General features: G+C 43.6%; 1 protein-coding gene across 8 annotated transcripts in view; it reads right to left on the minus strand.

The window, feature by feature from the left end:
* Nucleotides 1-22,604, minus strand: part of PNPLA8 (patatin like domain 8, phospholipase A2) — a 440,884-nt gene that overhangs the window by 244,649 nt on the left and 173,631 nt on the right. For 4 of the 8 annotated variants that reach the window (XM_085653102.1, XM_085653103.1, XM_085653101.1 and 1 more), the window contains one exon: nucleotides 18,173-18,214. The exons of the other annotated variants lie outside the window; for them this stretch is intronic. In XM_085653102.1, the coding sequence (XP_085509228.1) occupies nucleotides 18,173-18,214 (42 nt within the window). The remainder of the gene's footprint in view (nucleotides 1-18,172; nucleotides 18,215-22,604) is intronic. 8 annotated transcript variants of the gene reach the window in all.

Genomic DNA, 22,604 nt, shown 5'->3' on the forward strand with positions numbered 1-22,604 from the left:
ATACTTTATGCCAAAGGTTTAAGAGGCATGGTGGAGTGGTCAACCGCGGCTCCAGCAGTAGAGAGGCCCAGCCCTAAAAGCAAAGTGAGAGGGTGGTGAGTAGCGCAAGTTTGGTTATCCCTTTCCTAGATGTTCAGGTTAGTCTAGGATTTGGTCAAGGAGGCAATAGTAGTCCGACAGGGGCGGCGCTCTGCTCTCCCCTAGCTGACTGTTCCACTGCAGGGATGTGCAAATTGAGGTCCCTGTTTTTCCACGGTTAGGCCAAAGAAGCAGGAGGCAGCTTGGGGTTCCTCTCTTCCCCACAGTCCACCATACAAATCCCAAGGACAGAAAGGGGAACTTGGCCTCGCGCAGTGTGCCCAATGACACAGTTGTATATCCTATCATGGCTCCCTGCTTCGCTCTGGTCGCTACTGGAAAGGACAACTCTCAAGCGAAGAGAAAGGAAATCAGTCCAGGACTAGTTCAAGTGATAAGCACGGTCAGCAGGAGCGAGGGACGACGCTTCCAGCCCACACAGCATACCACAGGGGCTCGATCCTCCCCCGCACTCTCCACTCAGCGCGGGTGGTGGACGATTCACCTGACCGCATATCCACTGGTACGTCACGGATCCAGCATCACAGCGTGCACCCCACCAAGGAGGTGATGTGAGAACAGAGGGCCACCAGATGGGAGGAGCATTACATCCAAGCGCCCGGGGGGGCTCCAGTCTCCCCTCTCAGGCGTTGGCTGCTATCGACATCCACCGCTACGCCCATCCACCACAAAATGGCGACGGGAGGCCGTGCTTCAAAGGATCCCCAGTACGTCCGGGCCCGGGGCGTCGCAGGGCCCCTCCACTGCTCAATGGGCTTCTGCAGTCCAAGAGCACCACAAAACTCACGGTGTTTCCCTGGTCTGGACTTCGCCGCTTCACCGTCCGGGGCAGGTAGGCCGGGCCTGGCCACGTCGTTCCCAGGATCCGCGTGGGGGCACAAGGTGCCGCCGCATCGTCCCCAGCATCTGGAAAGCCTCAGGGGCGTAAGCGCTGTCACTGGGATCTCTCTGGTGCGCTCTCCTCTCGCTTGTGTGTCACAGGCCTGGGATCGTGGCTCAGCAGCTTTCCTCAATGGAAGACCCGCCCCTCAAGATGGCGGCAGAGGCAATCGCCGGGGTAGCCTCCGAAGTTCTCAAGCTACCAGGTACGGCAGAGCCCTTCTCGACTGGCCAGAAGCCCTCCTCAGTGCCACCGCCTCCAGGCAAAGCACCCTGCCCTGGTTAGCAGACCAGGCGACAGGGAGCAACAGCGGTAACCGGACGCCGTGGAGCGGGGAACAGGAGTCGCGTGTCTCACTCCATTCGCGTCTTGGCCACGCCCCCTCCATATCTGACTTTTAATCACCATTGAAATATTTATCCTTGTAGAGAAAACCTACATACTACACAGTTACCAAAATATGCAATGTGCCCTCCAATATATCACCCAGGGAGCACCTACTTGTGAATTAAACTTGATGCAAACTGTATGCATTTCCAGAGAGGGCATATTGGTATGATTTTCAAAGGACAATGCATTAATGCTGCAATCAGAAGGTAAAGTAGGTTGTGTATCTGATCTACTCTGAAGTAGCAGAAGTATTATTCGTAAGCCAACGGCAAACATTCAAAATATTAACAAGAAAGATCGTTCGCTGCCTTGTTTTCATGGTAAAAACATAACGTCCGCAAAATTAATATTAAAACATACATCAATGACCAGTCCATCAACAAAAAGCATTACTAATGATGATGTTTTGGGTGATATTTAATTTACAACTATGTTTGCAATAAGATATGCAAAAGCACAACTGAGGGCTTACAGCAGTGATAGATTTCAATACAAGGCTCAGGGAGGTTCTGAACTTCATTAGTCCAATTGTGAGGTTTGCTTGACCAAAACAATATGCTCTATTACGTATTTTTTAACATGGCAACTATTTCCATGTGTACATCCAATAATTTTCTGCAAGCACACTGTTTTTTTCAGACCTCTGTAGAGCATTCCAACACCCAAATTAGTTTCAAGCATGCTTTTTTTTAAAAATTGCAAAAAAGTAGTAACTCCATAACGGCGATTTGAGAGCATGATGTTCCTATCCATGTCTGTACTAAAGGGAATCTTAAACCACAAGGAGTTCATGGGAACTGCTTCTGTGAGGTCGAATTCATGTGCTTGCCTATCTGTCAAATTAACAACTGTTCACTGAATGAGGATTTAAAAACTTATGTTTCCTGGACTTTAAATTTGCCTCTGGAGTTCTGTGTCTCATCGCTGCCACGTAGATAGCATCAGATGATGAGTGGATGGTAGTGCTGCGAGGTGAAGTGATTAGGCCTGGGTAGAGTTAGCAGAGTATGCGGAAATCTGTGAAGTGACCAAAACATTCTGCTGTTCTACATGGATTCTGCAAGCAGCGGAGTGCTTTACGTCACACCGTTTGTGCTGATTTTTAGCGCCTGGTGTTTTTCCCATGCTGTAAAATCAGCCCCAATGGCACCACACGCAGCACTGCTTCTTTCTGCTGCTTGAGTAGACGTTCTACTCGAGTGACAGCTTCCTCAATGCGAACAGAAGGTTACGCAACCCGAGCGGTAGGGAACATCCATGACCGCCCGCGTTTTTATAAGAGCCCCCAGAGGTGTTGCTTCAGTATTCTGCAGGAGACCTCCAACAAAAGAATATGTATGTTTTAGTTCACATAGAATAAAGCTGTCATGGACCATGACTCACATGTAATACTAAGTCAACCAGGATATTAATATGAACAGTACCTTATTTCTGGTCTGGCTTGTCAGGGCAACTGCCTGCTTTACTTATTGTTGCCAAATTTTAAAATACACTGACTAGATTTTGGCTCCACCCAGACGAGTATTTCGGTTTAACTTCATGATAGGTGTATTACTTTACCTCTTATGGAAGCTTTGCATTTCAGTGCATTAGTGACTACTGTAAATCTCAAAAGTACAGTTACTCACTAAACGTTAAATTCCATACCTCATAGTGTTTTCAAAGCAGAAAGCAATTATGTTTGTTTTATGTTTTTTTTATGGCAGACGGCTTCTTGAAATATTTTAACTAGGACTTTAAACACAAGCCAGGCCTAGTTGGTTAACTGGTGCTTGTTTTATCCTGCATTTAATATCTCAGTAATTATTATGATTTACAAGTACCGTAAATGGGCGCTTTGCGGCCACATTATGTTGGTTAGCAGCATGCTGCAAAACCACAGGATAATAATAATAATAAACAGGAGTTACTATTACCCCATTTACTGGCACTCAATTTATCGGTGTCTTAAGTATTGATGACAGATGGATTTGAACTCATAGCTTGCAGATTAGACGGTTCTGGACAGAAATACTCAATTCGGTAAGCCATGTTCCTGGTTTGCAACTCCGCCTAACTTAGCAAGTGTGTAACATATTCCATGGTGTGTAACTGATGAGAGAGCGCCATATGACCACTGCAAGCATCCTTCACTCGATTACCAACACTTAAATAAAATTCTGGTTATGTTATGTGACAACACGATTAGAAAGTACCGCCATTGCAGGACTTCCACATCACCCACGCGAGCCCACACCTTGCAGTAACACATCTAGTCAATCTAAGAGAATGACTTTGGGCGCAGAAATACCACCAGTCCTTGAAAGACGTTTACTTACTGACAACGCTCCTCATTCTACAAGCGTTTACAGATACTTCTTAATAGATTGCTGAAAAAGAAATCATATTCACGGAGTGCGTATCTGCCAACATCATTGACTTTTCTGAACTTCACCTGAGTATACACGGCAGAGTATGACAATGAAACATTTAGGCATAACCTTCAGAAGAATACAACAAAAATAGAGAAAGCAGAACGTGAATTTGCAGTAGAAGGACATTTCCTTAAAGTTTCCTTCTAAATATTAAAATGTCTTTCTTTCGTGGGTCATCTAGTATGTTTATGAATAAATTACCACAGCAATAAACTGAGCAGTAACAGAACACATCTGTCTTGACAGATGATTCGAGCAGTGGTAAAGACAGCGCACTAATAGCTACCTCGCAGCTTTTTTCCAGGAAGTGAAGAAGTGACAAAAGGGATGAGCTGCCATGTGATGATGTGCATCCTAAACTGAAATGACAAGTTGAGCAATATGAAAATACACAGCTCACAGCTGCTTCCATTGCTTCTAAGGAAAAGACACACAATTGATGGACGGAATGCAGAACAAATCAAAACATTCACCCCCAGTCAAGAAATCTGGGATAAATCCATCATTCTTTTGCTCACCATGCCATCCCGGTTTAAACCTAGCCATATGCAAATCATTCTTGACTCTGTGCCTCATGGGAACAGCCCTGCCCGAACTGCCAAGCCAGGTCCTCCCTGGACTGAAAACAAGCATCCTAGGACTGGTTCCGGGGTTTTACCCCTCATCAGCCAGGATAGCTTGAATCCAGTGGCACAGTGAGCCCAGGACCCACGTTTGGGCATACCCGGCGCACTTAGGGTGAGGAAGCAAAAGACACACAATTGATGGACAGAATGTAGAACAAATCAAAACATTCACCACCAGTCAAGAGATCTGGGTTAAATCCATCATTCTTTTACTCACCATGCCCCAGTTTAAACCTAGCCATATGCAACCAGTCTTGACCCTCTGCCTCATGGGAACAGTCCAGCCCGAACTACCAGGCTAGGTCCTCCCTGGAATGGAAACAACAGGTGGCGAAGTGAGCTAAAGAACGATGATGGATTCAACCCAGACCTGTGACTGGGGGTGACTGTCTGAAAAGTTTCAGCACTCCGTCCATCATCATTTTATGTTTGCGTTGTTCGCCCTAGGTTGGCAGGGTATGCCCAGACGTGGGGTCCCTTGCTCACTTTTCCACTGGATTCAAGCTAGCCTGGCTGATGAGGGGTGTTACCCCCAAACCGGTCCCAGGAGGCTTCTTTCCGGTTCAGGAAAGACCTGGCTTGGCAGTTCCGGCTGGACTGTTCCAATGATGCACAGGGTCAAGACTGATTTGCATATAGCTTGGTCTGAACTGAGGTGGAGAAGTGAGCTAAAGGACAATGATGGATTCAACACAGATCTGTGACTGGGGGCGAGTGTCTGAAAAGTTTCAGCACTCCGTCCATCATCTCTTTGTGTTTCCATTGCTTCTAAGGGGCATGGGGAAACTACGACTTCAACAGCTGCCATCCTGAAGATCCAATGAACAATTCAAAAGGAAGACATCTCGTCAAATAGCTAAAACCGAGGAATCAAAATGCCCAAGATAAACATTAAGCATCAGACATCATCCCTAGCACTTTTAGAGATATGATCTAGTGCCTAAGTTGCTGATTGCGAAACAAGAGACTCAAAGTATAATACAGGATTTCCCACTTGAGCAAATTGGGTGACCTGGCCAAAACAGTTAGGGCTAGCTGTACGAATATCTATCTATTCATAAAATACTTATCGCAAATTGCGACTGCAGATTGTTAAGAAATCCATTCTTCAAAAGCTGAATTGTACAGGGTCAGAACCCAACATATGCCTCAATAATATTATTGAGGTAGTTCGTAAATTGAAACTTACAATCATTGGAGGCAGTCACAGGCATGGTGACCTGCTGAGGTCAGTACACCACGTCTGTGATTGCCTTTCAATAAAGCAAACTTTTTTTTAAACGCAGCCAGTTTTCATGAAAAGAACCGGGATTATCATCAGGTTTGAGGTGTTAAGGGGAGACAGTAGATGGCGCTAGTGTGAGCACTTCCCTTTTCCCAGTTGCCGCACGGACAGCACTTGAGGATGTTCTGATTTTCGCCGGCCAGCCGATCCTTTGAACCTTGAAGAAATTAGTGCGGGCTCAGCGGTAAATGCTCGGAATTGTTGCGGCTTTCCAGGCACCCGTGTCTCGGGCGCCCAGGGCCTCAGCCTATGGTTCCAACGGCCCAGGAGGGGCGTGGCTTCATGTATGGTGCTCCGTTGTGCTCCGTTTTCCCGGTAGTGCCGATTCAGCTTCCAGCGTGGGAAAAACTACCGCTTTCTTTGCCGGGAGGATTCGGGCTCAGCTGGTCTCGCTAGGAGGTAGAGGTGTCTGCAGAGGGGCAGGTGATATCCTTAGCAGACGCCGTTGTTGGGAAATGGCTACCCGAGGACAGAGGATACACAAATCTAGACCCGCCACCGCACAGGAGGAGATGGGAGAAAAGGAAAAGCTGGATAAAACGGAGAGACTTCACTTTTCTTCAAAAGGTAAAAGGGACTTGGGAGCAAAAAAGAATATGAATAAATCTGGAGGGGGTGGTATGTGTTTAAAAGAGAATGCTGGGAGGTTTATAATTAAACATTTCCCAATTCTTAAGCATACGCCCTTTCCTTCTACAACTGCCTCCGTGAGTTCTACTGAGCCCCTCATAGAGCATGGAAGCATACCATCTCTGCAGTCACCTCAAGACGAGGTATCGGCGGATAAGACAGATAAGGTGCTAGTGTCTGAGCCTAGTTTCTACAATCAAGACATCGTTAGTCTCGCCTCCACGACTTCCACGACTTCCGCCTCTACCTCTGCTGCTTCCAATATTACTCTCTTGGCTACAACAGCACCCGCCGCTCCTTCTATCATTTCTGAGAATGGTTTGGAGAACCTGACACCCGGTATGACAGACCCACAGACTCCTGATCTAGTTAACGAGAACTTTCTTTCCGTTTCAGATGGATCTCAAACTGAAACTGACAATGAGCTAGCGAGCTCCGCAGGAACCAGTGCTTCTGAAGGGGAGCTGAACTGCCTCGCCTCTAGAACTGTTAAACAGAAAATAATATCGGCTAAAAAACGTACCCAATTGAAGCGAGGACACATAGAGCTTTATGGTCCCCCCTCAGATGGAGATGCTAACTTACAATTACTAGCAAGCCCACAGTCTACTATCGAAATCCCTTTGGAGCCTTCTCTATCAGTAATATTTGCCTCCATCAAGCAGTTTCAGGAAGAGGTCCGATCAGACAACCTTGCCGCAAAAGGGGCTACCAAAAAACTCCATGGCAGTGTAAGGAAACTAAATAAAATCTGCACCGATATTGGCGACCGGGTCTCTATGGTAGAAACCCGGACAGAGACCCTAGAAGCAGAGGTCTCCCTACTTAAGGAACAAGGAGCATCCCATGAGGCCCGTCTTACCGATATGATGACCAAGCTCGAGGAGCAGGAAAACAGGCTGCGGAGAAACAACTTAAGACTGTTAGGGATACCGGAAGGAGTAGAGGGAGGCGACCCTAGAGGGTACATTGCAAAACTGCTCCGATCCGCCTTCCCATTACAGACTAGCTGGAATTGGGACCAGGAAGTACAAAGGGCTCACCGCTTTCCCTTTAACCTAAGACAAAACAAGGTTAGAAGTAATCATGAAAAAGAGAGACCCAGAGTTTTTTTGTTTTTTTTTGGCAATTTCCTTGTAAGGCAATTCATTTATGATCAGGCTAGGCCAAACTCCCAGAGAGAAGTCGATGGAGTTAAGTTTTTTGCTAAGCCAGACTTTGGGCACACAACAGTGGAACGCAGATGGCGTCTGCATCAATTGATATCTCCTTTGCAGTCGCAAGGCGCTCAAGCCTTCCTGATGAACCCCGCAAGACTGAAAGTCATTTTTGAGGGTTCGACCCGAATGTTTATTTCCGAAATCCAAGCTGAAGAATATTTAAAGGAATTAACTGGTAGAAAGAGAAAATAAATCTTGTAGCTCAGGACTCTTGGGACTTTTGGTGCTTCCGGGATAAATAACATCCATCGGTGTGGGGGTGTCAGCCAAAAAAAAATGGGGGGGGGGGGTTGAGTGGGGTGGTTGGGGGATAAGGGGAAAGTAAAAAAAAAAAAAAAAAAGTAAGTTACTTCTTTAAGGCAACTGATAGCTTATTCAGATTGGACTGTTCTTTTGCGGCAGCTGGGGGTCTCACATTTGTTTCCATCATTCAGGGGGTCCCTGACTGTTTATTTTTTTTTTGGGGGGGGGGGGGGGGGGTCGGGGCTGGGGGTGGGGTTCCAGGTTTCCATTGAATACTTTGGGGCTAAAAGCTAATTTGTTAGTATTTTTTCTTGGAAAAAATATTTAATGTTACTATTTAGGTCTTATTCACGCTGGCAATTTAAGAGAGCAGGAAATTGGTTTGGCCGGAGAGTTTACAGTGGCAGGGGGGTGGAGGGGGAGAATGGTGAGAGGTGGGTTGTGGGCTATGGGTGTGTGGGAGACTTGATCGATACAGGACTACATGCAGGGTATCAGCCTGGCTATTATCAACATTTAAAAAATAAGAGGAAAAGATGAATATGCCAAATAAACTTAGAATAGTCTCATTAAATATTTGCGGCCTAAACGAGCTATTGAAAAGGCAGAAAACTGCGCAGGCATTACGTCAGATGGGGGCAGACATGGTATGCCTCCAAGAGAATCATACAGTTTTTTTGGGATCGTGCACAGACCGAAGGTTGAGCAGTTTGCAAATGTTGTCAGGTGCCACAGAGGTATCACTCTCAAAACCCAAGGAGTGTAAGAAATCAGAAAACACATGCGCTGACTGACAACAGTCAGCGTCCCTCTGGGCGCGCCGTAAGTGCTTCGCTAGGAGCGAATAAGGAAGTTGTTCGGAAAGAGTAAAGCCAAAAGGTTTATCTTCAATTCCAAATTTTAATTCATGGATGTTCAGATCAGTTCATGTGATCGAGTGATGAAAACATTGCATTCATGAAATAACATCACTGTGTTAAATCTTCACTCAGGTGTTAAACTCTATCCCAATGCATTTCGGGCCCCTCTGGCCCTTCATCAGGGGAATCTATATTACAAAGAAAACATGTTCATATCAGTCATTTGTGAAAAAAATGAGGAATTAACCAAAAATCACAAAAGAAGAAAGGACTACGCCTATCAACAGGTAAGTTTACGCTCAACGAAACAACAAATATATCAATGTTGGCTTAATGAAACAATGTCAATATACCCCTAAGGACCAAAAAGACTAAAGTAGTTACGGATAGACCCACTCACTAATGAAAAGTGAGAAGAAACAAATCACCCTCGTGCGTTAGCTATGGTGTACAAAAAGTGGTGAAAACAAAGACGGCGCTAAAAGTGCCTAAACTCAGTTAAAAGACCCGTGAGGCGTGTGAAAACGCTTAATGCAAAATTCAGGGAGGTGCGCTAAACTAATGGGAAGAAAGTTGGTCAGCGAGTTGAAACATGGGGTTCTAATTAGTCAAGGTCAATACGATACGCTAAGGCGAACATGCAGCTTACTGTGAAAGCAAACGCTCTCTACCTGATTTGTTCTGATGTTGCCGGTCAGTCTTGCATCGGGGTTTACAAAAGTGTGGTTGGGCGTGCTCTTAAAAAGCGAAACACCGGAAGTGACGTGAGCGGTAATGGGACGGCAAGTGTGTGTTGAAAGACATTGGTTAAACATGGGCGCCATCTTAAAAGGGAGGGAAAGATGACTAACAAATACGTGTATCAACTTTAAAAAAAGGTGAAACATAGAAAAAACAAAAACAATAAAAGCAGGTATTCACACGACAATGAGCAAACATTGATAACAACAAAATAGTTCATAGTTTAAAGGTAGCAAGCGAATTCCAAGCGGTCATTAAGACCCTTCGGCTTCATAGATTCCAGTTTGTAAATCCAGTGTATCTCGCGTTGCAACAAGAAGGAATTGTTGTCTCTACCTTCTTTTTTCAATACAGTTTCTAGGACCAAAAATTGAAGTTGAGCAATGCTGTGTTGATTTTCAAGAAAATGCATCGCTATGGTGGATTTGGGATTGCTGGTGCGAATGTTACTCTTGTGTTCATGGATGCGGGTTTTTATCTTTCTTTCGGTTTTTCCCACATAAACAAGCCCGCACGGGCATTTCAGTAAGTATATTAAATTGGTGGTGTCACAGGTAGCATTGACTCGAAGCTTGATCGGCGTACCTCTCATGGGGTGCGAAATTTTTTGGCCCTTAATAATGTTGTTACAATTACTGCAATTCATGCAGGGAACTGTACCTCGAAATGTTGTAATGGGAATTTCAGTTTTGGGTCGGATCAGTTCCTGTATGTTTTTATTCCTGGTATGTGCAAACATCGGTGGATTGCTGAAGATGCCATTGAAATCGGTTTCTAGGGCCAAGACTGGCCAGTGTCTCTTAATGGTTTGCTTGAATTTATGACTCATGGTTGAGAAGCGGGAAACCACTACCATGCGGTGATGCTCACTACGTGTGGTGGGTTGCAGCAAAGTTTCACGGGATGCACTAGCCACTTTGGTAACAGCATTTTGTAAAATGGCTTGAGGATAACCACGGGTGGCAAAACGTTGTATCATTGACTGTTTGTGTGTGAGACTCAAAAGGATCAGAAACAATTCTCTTCACTCTGAGCAGTTGTGAAAATGGTAGATGAACTTTTAAAGATGGTTGGTGAAAGCTTGTGTAGTGTAAAAGGTTATTGCGATCGGTTGATTTCCTGAAAACAGATGTGGTGATCTTTTCGTTCTGGATTCTCAACAGAACGTCCAGGTACGTGATGGAAGTTTTATCGACATTGAAGGTGAATTGAATACGATCATTGATCAGGTTCAAATTATCCAAAGCAGCCCCGAGAGATTCTCGGGGACCAAGCCATAAAACAAAAATGTCATCTATGTAACGCAAGAAAATGCGTGCATGTTTCTTCCATGTGTCTAAGCTCAAAATGAATTTGTTTTCAAATGCGTGCATAAAAAGGTTGGCATAGGTCGGCGCGGCGCAATTGCCCATCGATGTGCCAGATAGCTGCAAATAATAGGTGTCGTTCCATCTAAAATAACTCTGATACAAGGTGAAAGAAAGGAGTTCCATCAAAAAAAGTTGAAAATCATGATCTAAATCAGATTGCACTAATGTTCCTTCAATGGCTTCAAGGCCCAAATTGTGGGGGATCGAGGTGTAGAGGGACTTCACATCGATTGTGCACAACCAGACTTCCTCTTCCTTGGGTAGTACAATTTGATTGATTTTGATCAAGAAGTCAGTTGTATCTTTAACATATGACTCCATCTGTTGAACAAAAGGTTGTAGATGAATGTCCAAGAATTTGCCCACCGATTCATGTATACTGCCTCTTGTGGATACTATTGGTCGCATAGGTGGATGTCTAAGATCCTTATGAATTTTTGGTAGCATGTATAGCGTGGGCGTTCTGGGATGTGAAGAGATCAGGAACTTTTTAGTTTTTTCATCAATGATGCCGTTCGTCACAGCTTTGTTTATTAACTCTTGTAGGAACGTTTGAAAAGTGGCAGTGGGATCCTGTTGCAACACCATGTAAGTATCTTTGTCATTTACGTGTGAGTTGACTTGAGCTTGATAGAAAGACATATCCATTATGACCAGGGCTCCGCCCTTGTCTGCTTTTTGACAAATGATGTCACGGTTGCCAGCCAGTTTGTCTAGTGTCGCTCTCTCCTTGTTGGTTAAATTTTGGAGTTTGGATCGTTTCTTAAAATTGAAAGATTGTATGTCCTTTTTAACCAAGTTTTCGAAGGAATCAAGTGTTTTATGTGAGATGGGTGCCTGGTAAGTACTCTTGACGCGAAGATGTTTCAAAAGGTGAGTTTCGTTGGACTTGGGAGTCTGTATCACGTTCTCAAAAAAGTGTCTCAATCGAAGGTTGCGCATAAGCTTGAATAGACTGATGTCCAATTCCAATCTATTAGTATGGAACGTAGGAACAAAAGAAGTCCCCTTTTGTAGTATGCGCGTTTCCATTTCTGTCATTCGATAATTGGAAATGTTAATAACAAGTCGCTCAGAATCTACGGTTTCTTCCCTTTGTTCCGTCGACTCGTCGAAGGTTGCGCCTTGGGACTGGGCATGGGTGGTGCGTCTTTTGCCCCTCCTGGGTCTAGTTGGTCTTTTTGACCCACCTCTAAAAAAGGCACATTGGTGTCAGATTGAGTTGAGGTGGTGCTTGCAAGTTGTATGGTACTCGCTGATTGCATGGTCGTAGTGGGTTGACCAATAGGACGTCGTTCACCCTCTGAAGACGAGGTATCAGTCTCCGTGTTGGGGTTGAATGGTCTATTTTGGCGTCGTCTAGCGTAGACCTCGGCCCACGAGTACACTTCACCCATCTTGTAGTCCACGGTGTCACGTTTATATTTTCGAATTTTTCTTTCACTGATTTCCTCTGTATATTTGTCTAATTGTGTTTTGAGGTCCTCCAAGGTTTTACCCCAGTCTTCTGATGCAATCAGTTCCTGGAGTTCAGTCTTGGTTTGGGCGATGTCCTTGTTAAGCTCTTCCAGAACCCTTGACAGTTCCTCTATGATTAATAAGATGAGATCTAAAGAACACTTATTTAAAATGGCATACCAGCGTTCCACAAACTTTGGGCTGTTTCTACATAGGAGAGGTTTTAATGGTACTCGGAGACCCCTTGGGATCCGCTGTGCTCGATGATATTTAATCAATGTACTGGCATGGAGTCGTTGGTTGATCTCACGTTTGCTGAGATATAACAATTGGCGTAAGTTGTTTTCTTTGTTTCTTTTGTTGATCAATGGTGTACTGTCCTCATTGATGAGTGCATAAATCTTGGAGGCGTCGTCATCTGCGAAGGCAAATGTGTCGGCCCGTAGATCAGTTAGGCGTGCTATGTCATCATAAGCCATGTTGGGCGGATTGGTTGGGAAGGTCGTGCTACGAGCCGGTGGGTTGAAAAGGATGAATCATACAGTTTTTTTGGGATCGTGCACAGACCGAAGGTTGAGCAGTTTGCAAATGTTGTCAGGTGCCACAGAGGTATCACTCTCAAAACCCAAGGAGTGTAAGAAATCAGAAAACACATGCGCTGACTGACAACAGTCAGCGTCCCTCTGGGCGCGCCGTAAGTGCTTCGCTAGGAGCGAATAAGGAAGTTGTTCGGAAAGAGTAAAGCCAAAAGGTTTATCTTCAATTCCAAATTTTAATTCATGGATGTTCAGATCAGTTCATGTGATCGAGTGATGAAAACATTGCATTCATGAAATAACATCACTGTGTTAAATCTTCACTCAGGTGTTAAACTCTATCCCAATGCATTTCGGGCCCCTCTGGCCCTTCATCAGGGGAATCTATATTACAAAGAAAACATGTTCATATCAGTCATTTGTGAAAAAAATGAGGAATTAACCAAAAATCACAAAAGAAGAAAGGACTACGCCTATCAACAGGTAAGTTTACGCTCAACGAAACAACAAATATATCAATGTTGGCTTAATGAAACAATGTCAATATACCCCTAAGGACCAAAAAGACTAAAGTAGTTACGGATAGACCCACTCACTAATGAAAAGTGAGAAGAAACAAATCACCCTCGTGCGTTAGCTATGGTGTACAAAAAGTGGTGAAAACAAAGACGGCGCTAAAAGTGCCTAAACTCAGTTAAAAGACCCGTGAGGCGTGTGAAAACGCTTAATGCAAAATTCAGGGAGGTGCGCTAAACTAATGGGAAGAAAGTTGGTCAGCGAGTTGAAACATGGGGTTCTAATTAGTCAAGGTCAATACGATACGCTAAGGCGAACATGCAGCTTACTGTGAAAGCAAACGCTCTCTACCTGATTTGTTCTGATGTTGCCGGTCAGTCTTGCATCGGGGTTTACAAAAGTGTGGTTGGGCGTGCTCTTAAAAAGCGAAACACCGGAAGTGACGTGAGCGGTAATGGGACGGCAAGTGTGTGTTGAAAGACATTGGTTAAACATGGGCGCCATCTTAAAAGGGAGGGAAAGATGACTAACAAATACGTGTATCAACTTTAAAAAAAGGTGAAACATAGAAAAAACAAAAACAATAAAAGCAGGTATTCACACGACAATGAGCAAACATTGATAACAACAAAATAGTTCATAGTTTAAAGGTAGCAAGCGAATTCCAAGCGGTCATTAAGACCCTTCGGCTTCATAGATTCCAGTTTGTAAATCCAGTGTATCTCGCGTTGCAACAAGAAGGAATTGTTGTCTCTACCTTCTTTTTTCAATACAGTTTCTAGGACCAAAAATTGAAGTTGAGCAATGCTGTGTTGATTTTCAAGAAAATGCATCGCTATGGTGGATTTGGGATTGCTGGTGCGAATGTTACTCTTGTGTTCATGGATGCGGGTTTTTATCTTTCTTTCGGTTTTTCCCACATAAACAAGCCCGCACGGGCATTTCAGTAAGTATATTAAATTGGTGGTGTCACAGGTAGCATTGACTCGAAGCTTGATCGGCGTACCTCTCATGGGGTGCGAAATTTTTTGGCCCTTAATAATGTTGTTACAATTACTGCAATTCATGCAGGGAACTGTACCTCGAAATGTTGTAATGGGAATTTCAGTTTTGGGTCGGATCAGTTCCTGTATGTTTTTATTCCTGGTATGTGCAAACATCGGTGGATTGCTGAAGATGCCATTGAAATCGGTTTCTAGGGCCAAGACTGGCCAGTGTCTCTTAATGGTTTGCTTGAATTTATGACTCATGGTTGAGAAGCGGGAAACCACTACCATGCGGTGATGCTCACTACGTGTGGTGGGTTGCAGCAAAGTTTCACGGGATGCACTAGATCAATGATCGTATTCAATTCACCTTCAATGTCGATAAAACTTCCATCACGTACCTGGACGTTCTGTTGGGAATCCAGAACGAAAAGATCACCACATCTGTTTTCAGGAAATCAACCGATCGCAATAACCTTTTACACTACACAAGCTTTCACCAACCATCTTTAAAAGTTCATCTACCATTTTCACAACTGCTCAGAGTGAAGAGAATTGTTTCTGATCCTTTTGAGTCTCACACACAAACACAGTCAATGATACAATGTTTTGCCACCCGTGGTTATCCTCAAGCCATTTTACAAAATGCTGTTACCAAAGTGGCTAGTGCATCCCGTGAAACTTTGCTGCAACCCACCACACGTAGTGAGCATCACCGCATGGTAGTGGTTTCCCGCTTCTCAACCATGAGTCATAAATTCAAGCAAACCATTAAGAGACACTGGCCAGTCTTGGCCCTAGAAACCGATTTCAATGGCATCTTCAGCAATCCACCGATGTTTGCACATACCAGGAATAAAAACATACAGGAACTGATCCGACCCAAAACTGAAATTCCCATTACAACATTTCGAGGTACAGTTCCCTGCATGAATTGCAGTAATTGTAACAACATTATTAAGGGCCAAAAAATTTCGCACCCCATGAGAGGTACGCCGATCAAGCTTCGAGTCAATGCTACCTGTGACACCACCAATTTAATATACTTACTGAAATGCCCGTGCGGGCTTGTTTATGTGGGAAAAACCGAAAGAAAGATAAAAACCCGTATCCATGAACACAAGAGTAACATTCGCACCAGCAATCCCAAATCCACCATAGCGATGCATTTTCTTGAAAATCAACACAGCATTGCTCAACTTCAATTTTTGGTCCTAGAAACTGTATTGAAAAAAGAAGGTAGAGACAACAATTCCTTCTTGTTGCAACGCGAGATACACTGGATTTACAAACTGGAATCTATGAAGCCGAAGGGTCTTAATGACCGCTTGGAATTCGCTTGCTACCTTTAAACTATGAACTATTTTGTTGTTATCAATGTTTGCTCATTGTCGTGTGAATACCTGCTTTTATTGTTTTTGTTTTTTCTATGTTTCACCTTTTTTTAAAGTTGATACACGTATTTGTTAGTCATCTTTCCCTCCCTTTTAAGATGGCGCCCATGTTTAACCAATGTCTTTCAACACACACTTGCCGTCCCATTACCGCTCACGTCACTTCCGGTGTTTCGCTTTTTAAGAGCACGCCCAACCACACTTTTGTAAACCCCGATGCAAGACTGACCGGCAACATCAGAACAAATCAGGTAGAGAGCGTTTGCTTTCACAGTAAGCTGCATGTTCGCCTTAGCGTATCGTATTGACCTTGACTAATTAGAACCCCATGTTTCAACTCGCTGACCAACTTTCTTCCCATTAGTTTAGCGCACCTCCCTGAATTTTGCATTAAGCGTTTTCACACGCCTCACGGGTCTTTTAACTGAGTTTAGGCACTTTTAGCGCCGTCTTTGTTTTCACCACTTTTTGTACACCATAGCTAACGCACGAGGGTGATTTGTTTCTTCTCACTTTTCATTAGTGAGTGGGTCTATCCGTAACTACTTTAGTCTTTTTGGTCCTTAGGGGTATATTGACATTGTTTCATTAAGCCAACATTGATATATTTGTTGTTTCGTTGAGCGTAAACTTACCTGTTGATAGGCGTAGTCCTTTCTTCTTTTGTGATTTTTGGTTAATTCCTCATTTTTTTCACAAATGACTGATATGAACATGTTTTCTTTGTAATATAGATTCCCCTGATGAAGGGCCAGAGGGGCCCGAAATGCATTGGGATAGAGTTTAACACCTGAGTGAAGATTTAACACAGTGATGTTATTTCATGAATGCAATGTTTTCATCACTCGATCACATGAACTGATCTGAACATCCATGAATTAAAATTTGGAATTGAAGATAAACCTTTTGGCTTTACTCTTTCCGAACAACTTCCTTATTCGCTCCTAGCGAAGCACTTACGGCGCGCCCAGAGGGACGCTGACTGTTGTCAGTCAGCGCATGTGTTTTCTGATTTCTTACACTCCTTGGGTTTTGAGAGTGATACCTCTGTGGCACCTGACAACATTTGCAAACTGCTCAACCTTCGGTCTGTGCACGATCCCAAAAAAACTGTATGATTCATCCTTTTCAACCCACCGGCTCGTAGCACGACCTTCCCAACCAATCCGCCCAACATGGCTTATGATGACATAGCACGCCTAACTGATCTACGGGCCGACACATTTGCCTTCGCAGATGACGACGCCTCCAAGATTTATGCACTCATCAATGAGGACAGTACACCATTGATCAACAAAAGAAACAAAGAAAACAACTTACGCCAATTGTTATATCTCAGCAAACGTGAGATCAACCAACGACTCCATGCCAGTACATTGATTAAATATCATCGAGCACAGCGGATCCCAAGGGGTCTCCGAGTACCATTAAAACCTCTCCTATGTAGAAACAGCCCAAAGTTTGTGGAACGCTGGTATGCCATTTTAAATAAGTGTTCTTTAGATCTCATCTTATTAATCATAGAGGAACTGTCAAGGGTTCTGGAAGAGCTTAACAAGGACATCGCCCAAACCAAGACTGAACTCCAGGAACTGATTGCATCAGAAGACTGGGGTAAAACCTTGGAGGACCTCAAAACACAATTAGACAAATATACAGAGGAAATCAGTGAAAGAAAAATTCGAAAATATAAACGTGACACCGTGGACTACAAGATGGGTGAAGTGTACTCGTGGGCCGAGGTCTACGCTAGACGACGCCAAAATAGACCATTCAACCCCAACACGGAGACTGATACCTCGTCTTCAGAGGGTGAACGACGTCCTATTGGTCAACCCACTACGACCATGCAATCAGCGAGTACCATACAACTTGCAAGCACCACCTCAACTCAATCTGACACCAATGTGCCTTTTTTAGAGGTGGGTCAAAAAGACCAACTAGACCCAGGAGGGGCAAAAGACGCACCACCCATGCCCAGTCCCAAGGCGCAACCTTCGACGAGTCGACGGAACAAAGGGAAGAAACCGTAGATTCTGAGCGACTTGTTATTAACATTTCCAATTATCGAATGACAGAAATGGAAACGCGCATACTACAAAAGGGGACTTCTTTTGTTCCTACGTTCCATACTAATAGATTGGAATTGGACATCAGTCTATTCAAGCTTATGCGCAACCTTCGATTGAGACACTTTTTTGAGAACGTGATACAGACTCCCAAGTCCAACGAAACTCACCTTTTGAAACATCTTCGCGTCAAGAGTACTTACCAGGCACCCATCTCACATAAAACACTTGATTCCTTCGAAAACTTGGTTAAAAAGGACATACAATCTTTCAATTTTAAGAAACGATCCAAACTCCAAAATTTAACCAACAAGGAGAGAGCGACACTAGACAAACTGGCTGGCAACCGTGACATCATTTGTCAAAAAGCAGACAAGGGCGGAGCCCTGGTCATAATGGATATGTCTTTCTATCAAGCTCAAGTCAACTCACACGTAAATGACAAAGATACTTACATGGTGTTGCAACAGGATCCCACTGCCACTTTTCAAACGTTCCTACAAGAGTTAATAAACAAAGCTGTGACGAACGGCATCATTGATGAAAAAACTAAAAAGTTCCTGATCTCTTCACATCCCAGAACGCCCACGCTATACATGCTACCAAAAATTCATAAGGATCTTAGACATCCACCTATGCGACCAATAGTATCCACAAGAGGCAGTATACATGAATCGGTGGGCAAATTCTTGGACATTCATCTACAACCTTTTGTTCAACAGATGGAGTCATATGTTAAAGATACAACTGACTTCTTGATCAAAATCAATCAAATTGTACTACCCAAGGAAGAGGAAGTCTGGTTGTGCACAATCGATGTGAAGTCCCTCTACACCTCGATCCCCCACAATTTGGGCCTTGAAGCCATTGAAGGAACATTAGTGCAATCTGATTTAGATCATGATTTTCAACTTTTTTTGATGGAACTCCTTTCTTTCACCTTGTATCAGAGTTATTTTAGATGGAACGACACCTATTATTTGCAGCTATCTGGCACATCGATGGGCAATTGCGCCGCGCCGACCTATGCCAACCTTTTTATGCACGCATTTGAAAACAAATTCATTTTGAGCTTAGACACATGGAAGAAACATGCACGCATTTTCTTGCGTTACATAGATGACATTTTTGTTTTATGGCTTGGTCCCCGAGAATCTCTCGGGGCTGCTTTGGATAATTTGAACCTGATCAATGATCGTATTCAATTCACCTTCAATGTCGATAAAACTTCCATCACGTACCTGGACGTTCTGTTGAGAATCCAGAACGAAAAGATCACCACATCTGTTTTCAGGAAATCAACCGATCGCAATAACCTTTTACACTACACAAGCTTTCACCAACCATCTTTAAAAGTTCATCTACCATTTTCACAACTGCTCAGAGTGAAGAGAATTGTTTCTGATCCTTTTGAGTCTCACACACAAACACAGTCAATGATACAACGTTTTGCCACCCGTGGTTATCCTCAAGCCATTTTACAAAATGCTGTTACCAAAGTGGCTAGTGCATCCCGTGAAACTTTGCTGCAACCCACCACACGTAGTGAGCATCACCGCATGGTAGTGGTTTCCCGCTTCTCAACCATGAGTCATAAATTCAAGCAAACCATTAAGAGACACTGGCCAGTCTTGGCCCTAGAAACCGATTTCAATGGCATCTTCAGCAATCCACCGATGTTTGCACATACCAGGAATAAAAACATACAGGAACTGATCCGACCCAAAACTGAAATTCCCATTACAACATTTCGAGGTACAGTTCCCTGCATGAATTGCAGTAATTGTAACAACATTATTAAGGGCCAAAAAATTTCGCACCCCATGAGAGGTACGCCGATCAAGCTTCGAGTCAATGCTACCTGTGACACCACCAATTTAATATACTTACTGAAATGCCCGTGCGGGCTTGTTTATGTGGGAAAAACCGAAAGAAAGATAAAAACCCGCATCCATGAACACAAGAGTAACATTCGCACCAGCAATCCCAAATCCACCATAGCGATGCATTTTCTTGAAAATCAACACAGCATTGCTCAACTTCAATTTTTGGTCCTAGAAACTGTATTGAAAAAAGAAGGTAGAGACAACAATTCCTTCTTGTTGCAACGCGAGATACACTGGATTTACAAACTGGAATCTATGAAGCCGAAGGGTCTTAATGACCGCTTGGAATTCGCTTGCTACCTTTAAACTATGAACTATTTTGTTGTTATCAATGTTTGCTCATTGTCGTGTGAATACCTGCTTTTATTGTTTTTGTTTTTTCTATGTTTCACCTTTTTTTAAAGTTGATACACGTATTTGTTAGTCATCTTTCCCTCCCTTTTAAGATGGCGCCCATGTTTAACCAATGTCTTTCAACACACACTTGCCGTCCCATTACCGCTCACGTCACTTCCGGTGTTTCGCTTTTTAAGAGCACGCCCAACCACACTTTTGTAAACCCCGATGCAAGACTGACCGGCAACATCAGAACAAATCAGGTAGAGAGCGTTTGCTTTCACAGTAAGCTGCATGTTCGCCTTAGCGTATCGTATTGACCTTGACTAATTAGAACCCCATGTTTCAACTCGCTGACCAACTTTCTTCCCATTAGTTTAGCGCACCTCCCTGAATTTTGCATTAAGCGTTTTCACACGCCTCACGGGTCTTTTAACTGAGTTTAGGCACTTTTAGCGCCGTCTTTGTTTTCACCACTTTTTGTACACCATAGCTAACGCACGAGGGTGATTTGTTTCTTCTCACTTTTCATTAGTGAGTGGGTCTATCCGTAACTACTTTAGTCTTTTTGGTCCTTAGGGGTATATTGACATTGTTTCATTAAGCCAACATTGATATATTTGTTGTTTCGTTGAGCGTAAACTTACCTGTTGATAGGCGTAGTCCTTTCTTCTTTTGTGATTTTTGGTTAATTCCTCATTTTTTTCACAAATGACTGATATGAACATGTTTTCTTTGTAATATAGATTCCCCTGATGAAGGGCCAGAGGGGCCCGAAATGCATTGGGATAGAGTTTAACACCTGAGTGAAGATTTAACACAGTGATGTTATTTCATGAATGCAATGTTTTCATCACTCGATCACATGAACTGATCTGAACATCCATGAATTAAAATTTGGAATTGAAGATAAACCTTTTGGCTTTACTCTTTCCGAACAACTTCCTTATTCGCTCCTAGCGAAGCACTTACGGCGCGCCCAGAGGGACGCTGACTGTTGTCAGTCAGCGCATGTGTTTTCTGTTTTATGCCTCCAAGAGACTCATATTGAAGGCTCTCAGAAATCTTTGCTGAATATTCTTGGTTTTAAACTTATTGGGGCAACCTCGCAGGGGTCCGGATAAAGGGAGTTGGGATTCTGGTACGTAATATACTACCAATAGTAGTGAATCAGGTTAAATCCGACGCATAGGGGAGATGGGTCATCGTACAATGCTCTTTACCTCTTAATCCTGTGTTTACCATTTGCTCGGTATACGCTAGCAACTTAGACGATCCTGGGGTGATAAATCACGTCAATCAAGAATAAGTGCATTGGCCACTTCCGATAATCTCAAACTTGGTCAGAATGGCTTCACTTTTTTTTCTGCCCCTCATCGGTCTCTAGCTAGACTGGATTATTTCTTCGTTTCCTCTACTTTTATCCATGATTGTTCTGTTGATGTTTCCCCCCGATTACTGTCGGATCACAATCCTCTTATCTTAAATATAGAGGGCTGGGGTGTTCAGCGACCAGGCGTAACTTGGACGTTTGAAAAGGCTCGGTTATATGACAATAACTACCGAGAGTACATGGCCGGTTGGTTACGGGAATTTTTGGATATGAATATTGGGACAGCATCTGTAATGGTGGTCTGGGATACCCTTAAGGCAGCCATCAGGGGGAAACATTACGTTTCTCAATCCGAAAGAATAAACAGGAAATAATACAAATTGAATTATTACATCTACAGATGATAGAAGCGGAAAAAAAACTAGGCAGTTCTGACGGGCGTTGGATTAGATGAGGCACAGACTCTGGTAGCAGTTTTTAAATCAGAAATGGGGGCCGTGTTAGCGGTAAAAATGGCTAGCAAATGGGCAGCATCTAGAGAGAAATGCTACGAGTGGAGTGAGCGTATCGGACATCAGCTCGCTATTTCCACAAGACAAAGAATAACAGCAAATACCATTACTGCTATCAATACTGAGTCTGATGGGCTTATCACCGATTCAAAAAAAATAGAGGAAGCCTTCAGGCAGTTTTATGAAAAGCTATACTTAGAAGAAATTAATGGGTCATCTGAAGACTTAGATATGAAGATAGGAGAATATCTAGAGGGAATATCGATTGGCAAACTGAATGATGCTACTCGAGACTCACTGGAAAATATCCCTGTTTGAGATGAGATCGCAATAGCACTGGCTAGCCTTCCGGATGGTAAAGCTTCTGGGATGGACAGTATCCCAGTCGAATTTTATAAAATGTTCTCGGCTCAAATTAAAGACCTTTTTACAAGTGTAGTAAGGTCTATCTTTGAGGGGACTGCTCCTCCGAATTCCTGGTCTCTAGCCAAAATTGTGATATTCCCAAAAAAAGATAAATCACCCCTCGAGATGGCATCCTATAGACCGATAACCTTAATTAATACTGACTCAAAAATCTTCTCTAAAATTATTGCCATGAGAATATCTATAAACATTGAGTCACTAGTATCCAAATGGCAACATGGATTTATACCAAGAAAAGGTACCACTGAACATGTCCGTCGGACTATTACTCTATTTGACGCCGCTGAGGTGACAGGAGACCCGATCTCGTTAATACTTCTTGATGCTGAAAAGACATTTGATCGGGTCTCCTGGCAATTCCTCTGGGCCATCATGCGGCGTCTTGGATTTGGAG

The sequence above is a fragment of the Triturus cristatus genome, chromosome 4_1 (genome assembly GCF_964204655.1).
Source record: "Triturus cristatus chromosome 4_1, aTriCri1.1, whole genome shotgun sequence".
In the NCBI taxonomy this organism is placed as follows: domain Eukaryota; kingdom Metazoa; phylum Chordata; class Amphibia; order Caudata; family Salamandridae; genus Triturus; species Triturus cristatus.